This window comes from Pseudochaenichthys georgianus, chromosome 24, assembly GCF_902827115.2.
Source record: "Pseudochaenichthys georgianus chromosome 24, fPseGeo1.2, whole genome shotgun sequence".
NCBI lineage: Eukaryota > Metazoa > Chordata > Actinopteri > Perciformes > Channichthyidae > Pseudochaenichthys > Pseudochaenichthys georgianus.
This window is the reverse complement of record NC_047526.1, coordinates 34,244,511-34,256,728: the sequence shown is the minus strand read 5'-3', so window position 1 is coordinate 34,256,728 and position 12,218 is coordinate 34,244,511. Positions and strand designations below refer to the sequence as shown.

Sequence of the window (12,218 nt, the reverse complement as noted above, 5' to 3'; positions counted from 1 at the left end):
TACTTTCTTTGTTTGAACTGCATGGATTTATTTGTATATGTCTTGTGTTTCAAACATATAGATCAAATTGTATTTATGTAGCTCAAAATCACAAGTTTTATTTGATTTAGCCTGTACAGATCAACAAAACATGAATGATAGTTTAAAAACACAATAAAATGACACCATAGACCACAATAGTAATGTGATAGTGTATACAAATGAAGGATCCAGGGGGATGTCAAAATGCTTCCTGCATGGTTTTCATGAACTGCAACACTAACATTTTATTTAATATCCAAAGTAACAAGCAATGAAGCAAATATATGCACATTTTAAACATGTGAAAACGCCCTTCACCTCTCTCTCAATCGGCCTCATGTTTTGAGTTCAGTGTGCAGCCAATTCAGCTGATGGGTGTCTGATTGGACGCAGGTGTGCTGCTCTGATGAGGATAATGATCGGCTAGAGTTTAAAAAGCTCCACCGCTCACACTGAACCATAGGCCTACTGTGAGTCAGTCAGGAAGACAGAGAGCAGCTGACCAGGTTCCTGTTATCAGTTTCACTTATGGAGGCCTTTCATGTTCAGGTTATCCTCCTTGTAGGACTCTGTGTTAGCTCCTCTTTTGCTTTCCTGCCCACAAAAGATGCTTTGTTTCAGAGCCTTGCGAACACAGGCAGGTCAGAACTCGGGCAGCAGCAGCAGAAGTCTCCGGCTGAGGAACCGCAGCAGGTGAATACCGTCAGAGTGACCTGCCATCCAGACTCTTTGGAGATTGTTATCAAAGCCGATATGTTTGCGGTTGGATCTCCTGTTGATGGTGACGAGCTACGCCTGGGAGTAGAGACCAACAACCAGTACTGCAGAGCTACAGCGTCTTCAGCAGATGAGTACAGTATCAGTGTTGGACTTGTGGAGTGCGGCACCAGACACTGGGTAACTTTAAATATATTTCATTTCAAATCTGATTCATTAAAGCTTCTAGTTTTAAACACGTCTACTCTCCACAGGTAACTGAGGACTCTCTGATCTACACAAACCTCCTCATATACTCTCCTGAGGCTTCTCCATATGGTGTTGTTCGAATGGACCAGGCTGTCATTCCAATTGAGTGTCATTACGAAAGGTCTTTGTTTTTAAAGCTCTCATTGTAAAAATCTTTGAATGATGTGTGTTTGTTTTTTTTAAATGCATGTTTTCTGTTTCTTAGGAAGTACAGTTTGTCCAGTTCTTCACTCATGCCTACCTGGATCCCCTTCATGGCGACCCAGGCTGCAGTGGAAATGTTGCAGTTTAACTTGAGAATCATGACAAGTGGGTTTTGATCATTTCTCATGTTATGCGTTGTCATGTCTCCATTTGCACTTAGTACTTTTTTCTGTCCGTGTGCAGGTGACTGGCAGCACAAAAGAGGCTCTAATGTGTTTCATATCGGTGAGCCCATCAGCATCGAGGCCTCGGTCAGAATTGGGCATCACATTGGGCTCCGAGTGTTTGTGAGCAGCTGCGTGGCTACACTGAGCCCTGACATGCACTCCAGCCCCAGGCATGCCTTCATTGAAAATGGGTAAGGCTGCAAATTGCTAAATGGCAAAAAGTAAAGTATTTTTATGACCCTAGAGGGAGCTGTTTAATGTGTAAGGCTCTTCAAGTGGTTTAATTCAGACGCGAGCAATGCTGACTCGAGTGACAGGTTAATAAAAGATCAGTCCTTTAGTGTCGTCTTCGAGTTAGCCATTAGCTAAGGCTAGCTGCGGTTTGCTGTTAATCTTTGGTATTCTAGATCCTTTCTGTGCCACTATTTATGCACAGGTCAGATTTGTGCAGTTCTGACTCTAAAGAACTACTTCCAGAACTTGCCTATATGACTAGAAATGTTAGTGGTGGAGTTGCATTGTGGGTAATGTAGACTCTAGTTATAGTAGTCAATGAGTGCTAATTTAGGTTGCTCTTTTTGTTTTTCCTCATCATAGGTGCTTTGTTGACTCTCAGCTTCCAGGTTCAAGGTCTCAATTCTTAGCCAGGACACAGGATGACAAGCTCCACATGTCCATTGATGCCTTCAGATTTTATAATGAGGACAGAGGGGAGGTGAGGCTCTATTAAATTGCCTTAAACATGATTGTGTGTGCATGTTTCCCAACACCTGCTTTTCTCATAGCTCTACATCACATGTCACCTGAATGCTGTGCCAATAAATAAAGCAGACGCACCAAACAAGGCGTGCACTTTTGTGAATGGAAGGCAAGTGAGATCCAGTCTAATATGTCAAATTACACACAAAAAACAAAGTATTGGTGCTGAATGTTTTTTATTTTATCAGATGGAGGTCCGCTGATGGTAATGACTACTTATGTGGGCAATGTCAAAGACCAATTGAAGTTGAGCAAACTCCCAGCAGCCCGAGCAAGTTTAGGCCTCGAGGGTTTGTGAAGCCAGAAGAGCGTGAACCCCTCTGGAGGAGCGGACTGAAGACCAGTACAGGCATGTACAAACTTGTATGATTTAATATTGGCTGCAGATGTCGTCATAATGATCAATGTTGACGCATGTTTTGGCATAGGTTTTAGACACGATGATGGCTGGGTAACTAAATTAACATGCATTGTGCTGGTTTGTGTTAGTGTGGGAACATCAGGCCAGAGTGGGTCCCATGATGGTCTTGCCAGCCAAGCAGAAAAGCCGGCCCATTCCTACAGAGGCGCTTTCTTCCGTTCTTGATCAAACCAGCAGATCTACAATGTATGGCAGACAGTGGAGGAGTGGAATAAACAGAGTTGGTAAGTCCATACCAGTATTAAATTATTCTTTGTTCATTTGAAGCCTTTAACAATCTCTAAATTGAGATTAAAATGGCCCATAATTAAATCTTAATGTTGAATTGTTTTTCTGTCAAAGATCAGAGGAAAGGACTGCTTCCTGATTCATCATCGACCCAAAACCAGGTGGACGTTCTGACTTTAGCTTCTGCACAGAATAAAAACGAAGACAAAAATGGAACTGACAAAAGGTTGAAAGTGAAAAGTCGTAACTCTTTTTTTTTTTTTTAAATGGCACTCTGGAATGCTCATTTTACATTAACACATTTCTTCTGCGATTACAGATGATGCTGAGGAAGTTCCTGAACTTCTAGAAAAAACCTCTCCTGAGGCCCACCTGCAGTCGAAGGCAGCGGTGCTGAACAGTACCCACACAGCGGCGCTCGATGAAGTCCTCCAAACTGCTGTGCCCCCACTGTCCAACACCACTGCAACAGAAGCTGACCTTTCTGAAACAATGGACCCAAAGAGATAATAAATTATTCAAATTGTTATTTGTTTGCTTTTTTAATGTTGTAATACAAAAGGAAAACTGATGACCTGCTCACAGCTAAACACAATTAAATGCAAACAAAATAGTTTCCTAATTAGCCAAAGTATTCCATATAACAGTGTTACTGGCCCGCCCCCTACTCCGTGGTAGTGGCTTGTGGGGAGACCCGCAACATAAAAGAAAACACACAATGTCCAGTACTTAACAGCGGTCATTTATTTAAATGTACAGCCGTTACTCACACAGGCCAATCGGCAAACGAACAAGGTCTGGAGGACTGGCCAAAAGGAAGGAGCCAGAGCCAGCCACACCACGGGCCGTAGGACCCAGAGCTTCCCTCCCCTAACAGAAATCTAACAAAATGCTTCGGGAAACTAAATAAAGCCACGAAAACTAGACTACCAGGGGGGGGTATACTACGAAGCAGGATTTTCGCTTAGCCGGCTAAATTCAGGGAAAACTCCGGCTTTCCGGTTCTCTTTTTAGCAGGCTAGATCTCCATGGTAACTTATGCTTAGCGGCTAACCTGGTCGGGACCATGTTAGGTTGCAGGCTAAGAGCTCAACTCAGTGAAAGCACCGCCTGCTGACCAATCAGAGCTCAGTGTGCGGAGTTTAAAGCGATCAAGTCATATTACAGGAGAGGAAAAACTGCCATTGCAGGAAAGACGGCCGGCAAAAATCACCGACTGTGTGAACATTAATAGAATACCACCTCCCATCTTCAGAGCAATCTGACTATTATAACATTAGCGTTAAGAAAGCTTACTTGAATATCTGCCACAACATAAGTACACGGAGTGCAGACGTCGATGTGTCCCATTATCATACATATCTTCTTATCCGAGTCAGCTTCTTGAGCCGTATCTGGCCGAGTGTCACATACTGTATGCAGAAGTATTATTTTAAGCAACACATTAAGTTGACGAAACACTCGAGACAAATGTAATTAAAGTCAGATCGTGTTTTAGACGGGGCAGAGTTCAGGGGCGGACTGGGGGGAAAAAGTGGCCCGGGGATTAATTGACAGACGGGCCCACTGAATGCGCGGCATGTATCGGCCGGCCGGCGACGAAAGTATGTTACTTAACAAAAAACCGTACGCATTTTGTTATTTTGGACAATTATTCATATAGTAATCACATTACCTGAGCCCTTGAGTTGCCTAGAGCAAAATAGTTACAGAATATATTTATTGATTTTAATTTTAACAGATCATTGATGCAATAACATTTTGACCCAATTTGCCTGACTTGACACATGGAATAAAACATGGGCATAGGAAGCATCCTCAATGTGGGTGAGACAATTTAACAGGGGGTGTGGGCAGGTGGTGGACCTCACCTCCTCTAGTGGAGTCCGGGGGCAAGGTCCCCCGGGAAGATTTGTTTTTAAATGTTGAAGTTAAATGCATCAATCTGGTCCATTTTGAGAGCAAAATTAGGGACTAAATCTATGGCAGTCAGTAGGGGCTTGGACTGTGAGCCGTAGGGTCGGTTTTGGGGCCCAAAATTGCAATTTGAAATCCAAGTCTTTACTTGTGCTTGTCTGCTGCTAAAAATGGTACGACAACATGGCATTTATTTTCTGGGGTGTCAATTGCTTTAGTTGTAACAGCTGTATAAATGTGATGTGTTGGAGGTCAGCCAGTTTATATTTGAACGTCAGTTGCTGCAACAAAGCCTTTGTACATGAGTAGCCTCTTTTAAAAGGGGAGTTACCATGGGGTCCTGGCAATATAATGACCTGAACATTAAGATATCAACACCATGGTCTCATAACTTTGTGTCCAGGCCCATTGGGTGTTCTGACAGGAGACTGCATTATAATAGAGTACCCAGACCTCTACTAGGGTATCAATATGTTTTAGAGGTACAATTTGATGGTTTACAATATAGTCCTGAGTTGTTACTTTAGCTTAGCAAATCTATTCAATCCTGTTTTTGGGGACGGATTAAAAAAGTGACAATATACATTTTTAGATAAGTATAGTTACAGATGCCATTATTTCAAGGCATCTGGAAAAAAAACTGAAGCAAGACTTTAAAATATTGGCTCAATGCAAGCCATGACATCACACATTTGTTTTTAGACTAAAAGGCTGTGTGGAAGATGACACTTCCTGGGATGTTTTTTGGTCCCTGCTACAAAGTGCCTGTTGGCAGGGCCAGCCCTTGGCATAGGCAGTATAGGTGAATGCTAAGGGCGCATCAATCAATGGGGGGCGCCGAAAAACAATTGAAACAATTTAGAAATTAAAAATAAATATATCTTTTTTTATTTCATAACAACGCAATTTCCCGATTTTGGATCAACAAAGGACATCTTATCTTATACTAACAAAACTACGCCTATATTGCGTAGAGCGTCCATAAACTATGGCACCCCCCTCCCCCAAAATCAAGTTGAACCGCCCCAGTAAAAACTAGAGGTTTATGTGAAATAGTTATTTTTTTTGAAATAATGGTTTTACTGTGCAATTATAGGTTTTAATTTTGTATTTGTGTTAATTTAAAATAAATCAAACTCCCAAAAAACGTACACAGCTTCTGTGTGCTTTTATTAACATTGGAATGTACTATGTAAGCGGCCACAGGGGGGGGAGAGCTTTAGAGAGCTCTCACCTGAAAGACTGAGAGGCTCTGATAACCTCAGATCAGTGAGCTAAAGGCACACCTTTATATGATCATTATAATTATAAAAAAATAAGAGAATATATTTTTCATCTATTCTCTTATAGTATAAAATACTATATGACAGTAAAAAAAAGTTGTTATTAATAAACAAGAATACAGTTTAGAAGGGGAGTGATTTGTAAAATATCCATAAAGAAAAAGAACATCTGTCTACAGTTCTGTTTCATATGGGTGTTGAGAGATGTATCCATAGATCTCTTAATGTTGCTCTCAAAGTACACCAGATTGATGCTTTCAACTTCAATATTAAAAAAAAAATCTTCACGGTGGAGCATGCCCCCGGTTCCCCCAAGAGGAGGTTAGGTCCACCCCCCACTTAAATCATGTTCACATGGATAGGATACTAAATACATTGGCACACATCCTGTGTCCATATAATTCTGTTTTGGTGCATGCATGCGCGAGTCATAGTGAGTGTCTGCATTTTGGGAGGGGGGGGGCGCCAGCTAAAATCTTGCCTAGGGCAGCAAATTGGTCAGGGCCGGCCCTGCCAGTATCAGTATGTTGTTACTTTGTGGTACGCGCTGCAGTGGATATGCACCATTACATGCTCTTTTGGATCTAAAGGTCCCTTAATACCTTATTGAGAGAGAAAAGGGCGATTTTCCCGAATCTTTCATTTTTTATCTTATTTAGACTTGGAAAACACATCTCTTTAACCCGAGGAAGGGGGCAAGAGGAAGGGGGCAAGAGGAAGGGGACAAGGGGAGGGGGGCAAGGGGAGGGGGGCAAGAGGGATGAGGGGGAGGGGGACTAGGATGTAAAGGGTGAGGATGTGACGTCAAAATCATTTAACACTTTTTCCAAGACAGCTGCAGAGCGCCTCACAGAACATCAAAGCTCAGACACTATTCAATAAAAATATATAGTTTTACAGTTAAATTAAACAATACAAAAGTCCAGGATGAAGCTCTTTTAATTATTACCCAAACACAACTTCAAAGGGGCTTCCTTATAGTTAATAAAGTAATTAAACAATGAAAAGACAAGATCATTGGACCTGTTAAGGTCCCCGCCGGCGGGAATAGTAGTAATGATGCCGCTTTCGTCAAATTAGTATGCATAGAAAGTGATAGGTGGACACGCCCCCAATTATGCAAATGAGCTAAGTCCGCCTCCCATTGGTGAATGAGCTAAGTCCCGGCTCCCATTGTCCTGCCTCCCATTCTTTGATGTGTGTGTTATCAGATTGGAGTGAAAGCCCCCCCGGCGTAGTTCTTTGATGTACTGTATAAGTGCTCTCTTTGAGTTAAGGTATTTGACCCTTGCCCCTGAGATTTGAGTAATTAGCCTTGTAATCAGATAGGTTTGAAATGCCCCAGGCAGTCCCTTTGTTGTATAGTTCTTTGATGTATTGATTAAGATAATCTCTTTGAGTTAAGGTATTTGACCCCTGCCCCTCAGAGCCCTTTGTTGTCTAATCTAATTAGCTTTTGATGTTTGCCCTTTGATGTGATGTGTTATAACAGATAGGTGTGATTTCACATTGGTGAAAGAACAATTCACACTGCCCAAGTAGATGTTTAGGAGTCTCTTGGAAGTATACGAATGCAGTATATGTTTTACAAAGGGGGTATTCAGGTTATTTTTAAAATATCTTATTTAGGTTTTTAATAGTGATACCTGAGGATATTCTCTTTTTTAATTGTAGGGACTGTGAACTAATGTGTAATTACTTTTTACTAACTATAAGAAAAGTCTCTCTGAAGAGGGGGAAATAATACAAAAACATGATCTTTGTCTTTTTTATAATTACTTTACACCACTATAAGGAAACCCAATATTAAGTTGTGTGAGGTTGTACTAGGGATAATATTAGAATGTTGCTGTACCCATAAAAGAGAAGTATCTTTAAAAAATGTGTTTCTGCTCCATTTCACTCCATGAAGCCTCCAGCTTGTACAAGGGCTCCACCTCCACTCAACATAACATGTCCCGCCCTCCTCACCAGAACATTTAAAAGTAAGGGGATGGAAATATATGAAAATAAATACGCTCAAACTAAATAACAGGCCAGTCATTTCCACTCACCAAGTCACCTTTCAAAAAAAGAAAAATGGTCAAGAGATGCCTAGATATGGGTTTAATCAGCGAGACGCCTGTGACAACTTACAGCCATTTGGGCTGTGTTAACTCTGTTGTCTTCCAGAGATCTCCACGCAACCACTGTATCGGAGGAAGTAGTGCATCAAGAAACCATAGTGGAACCATCGGTGTACAAGATATTTGCAAAGAAAAGCAAAGAAACACAGACAGCATGCGAGATCAAAGAAGAGATTTCACACCCGCCCCTCAATGTGGAGGAAGAAGGAATTATTTCCCCGGGAAACTAAAAGCAGAGGTATAAAGTGGTATTACTGCGCAAGCCATTTGGAGACGCTGGGGAAGGACCCCTCTGATGATTTTGTTTTGGAGTATTTCAACTCTACATGCGGGGTTTTTCAGACATCTTTGCGGGTGCCTCTGACTGCTTGGCTTAAAATGATTGATGGAAAAGCTACAAAGCTTAAAGAACCTTTTAAACAGAGTCAGACATCGATGGACATTATACTGGTGAAAAAGACTCTCACCTTTGCAGAGGACTCCGCCTCCCACTCAACATAACAAGTCACACCCTACTCGCCAGATCATTTAAAACTAAGGAACCTTCAAAGAAAAACATTGTGCTTTCTACCTATGTAAAAAGAGAGTCGGGGTTCTCTTATGAAAATGTGATATCTCTGTATCAAGACGATGTGTTTAAAAAATGAATTTTGTGAAAAATACCAACGGTGTGAGAGACGTCATAAAGACACTCATTCTAACCACAGTGTTTGATCTCTACAGATGTTTACAGATTGTTACAAAATGTAAAAAAAAATGTAAAAAAATTAAAAAAATAAAATTTATTCAGATGACTCTGTTTTTATTAGGAAAACAAACATATAATACAAATGGGTTAGGGGTAAATGTAACCATCTTGGACTTAATAGTCTAACAAAATACTTTTATCTGAATACATTTTCTTTTTAAACGCACTTTCTGAAATTATTTATTTATTATTTCAGTGGAACAATCCAGTTTTTGCTAACATCAACGCTTTCTTCTCTTTTTTCTTGTGGTACTAATATACTTTTAGACACACTTTGGTGTATGCAACACTTGTTCAGTTAAACAAGGTTTTTTCTTTTCTAATAACCTTACATATTTTTACTTATTTTTTCTGCTACCAAGATACTTTAACATACACCTTGATGCAAGCAACACTTAACAAAAGGGTATAATATGAAGTACTTGGTAAGGAAGGGTTTTTTCCTTAAGGGGTGCAACACTTTAGAACAGGGTAAATATTCATTAATTTGTATTTGTATTTTTTTTTTTTTTTTTTCAACATACTATTTTGTACACAATGACTTTTCCATATTTCTGACAAAACTATTACTTGTTCTTAAATGATGACCTATTGCTGGAGATGAGATGAAAAAGCTACAACGCTTAAAGAACTTTTTTCTAAAAACTCTCTTTTCTTTAAATGACTCCCCCCATTCAAAGCAATAAGCAATAAGCCCCTCAGCAAATCATCTACAACGAAATACCCTACTAAGATGACTTTTTTTCTTTTTCTTTTCATCTTCCTTCTTTTTGTCTTTTTCGTCCTATGGCCCCTTTTCTTTTCATTCGCATTCTGCGTTTGCTTTTCATTTTTCTTCTCCTTTTCATTTTTCTTTTTCTTCGTTTTTCTTTACTTTTTCTTTTCTTTTCTGCTAATTGTCATTTGCGATCTTGGCGAGTGGTATGAGATATACTGTTTCTATAAAGGTTATCTATAATACCATATTTTAAAGAAAGATATTCTTCATATGTCATGTTATCATGGTCCTCTTTTATCCTAAAGACCTTACATGGATATGATATAGAGGAGAGCTCTTCTTCGGGAACATCCTCTTCTCTAATTTGTAACATCCAGTCATTAAGCCCATATCCGTTATCCTGGTGATAATAAGGGTAGGCTACATCAGACTTGGTTTTTCTCAGATCCATGGCTAGTTTTCAACGGTCGTCCTTAGTTTTATATGATTTGCTGAGTGGGGTGGGACTTATTGCGTTAATTGGGAGGAGTCATCTGTAGAAAGTACCCTGTTTTATTAGATTTCGTAAAGCATCTGACTCTTAATGGCAGTTTGTGATTTTGAGGCATGTCAGTAAAACAAGGCTGTTTTGAAACATTTGACAGATTTATGCTTAACTCTCTCAAAAAGTTACTGAAAGATACACTTTTCTTTTTTAAAAGCTGACCACTACCATGCAAGTACTCTGTTTTATTAGATTCCGTCTCTTAATGGCAGTTTGTGATTTTAGAGGCTATGTCAGTGAAACAAGGCTGTTTTGAACATTTGACAGATTTATGCTTAAATTCTCTGAGAAAGTTACTGAAAGATACACTTTTGTGTATAAAAGCTGAAAAGTAGATAATGAAGTACTTTGTTTTAGTAGATTTCGTCAAGCATTTGACTCTTAATGGTCCTCTCTAAATTTGATTCAGGGTTTGTTTTAAATGATTTGTGCTTTGTGTGTACAGACACACACAAAACACTGAAAAACACAACAAGAAGGACTGTAATACACATGTATCAGACACGCTCCCCTTGCTATAATGATGACAACAGTTTTTAAATGTAAAAAAACCCTTTTTTATTTTTCACACACAAAATCAATAGTTATACTGATTGTAGCATCCCCAGGACCTTCTCCAGCTTAGAATTCCCCATATTACTGGAGATATCGTGATGGAGTTTTTTCACTTCAGTCAAAATATTCATGTGTATGCAGTTTTCGACACAAAGATGCATTACATCTACAAACAGAGCATGCAATGAGAGCACATGATACACTTTTGATGTTTGCTTCATTTCTGAGGTAATGTTACAGAATGTTTCGGAAAATGAAGATTCCAGGACCACTTTAAATGTTTCGTTTACAATCGTTTCCCAATGACCCGGAATAGTACTGCCAGAACTAACCAAAATGTCTTCCAGTTTACAAACTCCAGCCATTCTTTTTACACGGGGGTCACTACTCGTTCTGTTTTCAATCGTCCTCATCACCACACTTATTAAAAGGGTAATGACTACATTCTGATCAATATATACAGAGAGTTTTGCATAGTAGTTTCCCATTTTTATTTTACTTAAAGAAAAAAGTCACTACATTGAACAAGTCCCTGGCTTCTTCTCCATCCAACTGCTGGTTGTTAGTCTTCTTCTTCTCCATCCAACTCTGTATGGATATTTCAAGTCTCTCCTTGAGGCATCTGCATTTTATAAGCTTGTGCAGAAAAGCCTCCGAAGCGCGTCCGATCCTCAGTTCATCCTCGCAAATGCCTTTTTCAATAAGACTTTGGTCAATCACTGTAATGAAGTTGGCGAGACAAAGTATTTTCATTAACGCTTTGTAATTGTTTCTGAAGAAGAAATCGGGCATGTCATTCCGACAATCGTGTTGCCTCTGGTTGGGGTTACTGCCTCTGCATTCTTTTCAGATTTCTTCTCTGTACCGATACATCACCCTCTCCAGAATATAAAACAATTCCGATTTCACTGTGTCCCTAAACCGAGACTTCTTGACCCGAGGAGTAGCATCAGCAGCAGTAGTACTGCAAGATTCGGGTTTCCCACATGGTGGTGTTGATGGTAGTTCAAGAGTCTGTTCCTGGCTGCAACTCGCGGGGGGAGTATTGGCTTTTCTCCGCTCCATGGCTAGTTTACAACGGTCGTCTTAGTGAGGTCCTTCGGTTTAGATGATTTGCTGAGTGGAGGGTGGGGCTTATTGCGTTGAATGGGGGGAGTCAATTATAGAATTGAGAGTTTTTAGAAAAAAGTTCTTTAGTATGTCAAAAATATGGAAAAGTCATTGTGTACAAATAGTGATGTTGAAAATCAAAAAAGAAAAAGAAAACTCAATTCAATACAAATTAATGAATATTTTACCCTGTTCTAAAGTTGTGCACCCCTTAAAGAAAAACCCCTTCCTTACCAAGTACTTCATATTATACCCTTTGTTAAGTGTTGCGTACATCAAGGTGTATCTTAAAGTATCTTGGTAGCAGAAAAATAACTAAAATATGTAAGGTCATCAGAAAAGAAAAAACCTTGTTTAACTGAACAAGTGTTGCATATGCCAAAGTGTGTCTAACAGTATCTTAGTAACACAAGAAAAGAGAAAAAAGCATTGATATTAACAAAAATTGGAT

The 12,218-nt window shown here is 39.7% G+C and overlaps 1 protein-coding gene across 2 annotated transcripts; it reads left to right on the top strand.

The window, feature by feature from the left end:
• The first annotated feature begins 480 nt into the window (after positions 1-480).
• LOC117439448 (zona pellucida sperm-binding protein 3-like) lies at positions 481-3,295 on the top strand. Of its 2 annotated transcripts, none has more exons than XM_071201934.1 (10): positions 481-918; positions 993-1,108; positions 1,193-1,296; positions 1,375-1,549; positions 1,956-2,073; positions 2,144-2,226; positions 2,306-2,466; positions 2,607-2,762; positions 2,881-3,006; positions 3,086-3,295. In XM_071201934.1, the coding sequence occupies exons 1-10, from the start codon at positions 550-552 to the stop codon at positions 3,274-3,276; spliced, it is 1,599 nt and encodes a 532-aa protein (XP_071058035.1). In that variant the 5' UTR covers positions 481-549; the 3' UTR covers positions 3,277-3,295. The 2 variants fall into 2 exon arrangements, with proteins under 2 accessions (XP_071058035.1, XP_033931218.1); XM_034075327.2 differs by having other exon boundaries at positions 2,881-2,992; positions 3,086-3,174.
• Positions 3,296-12,218: the final 8,923 nt, after the last annotated feature.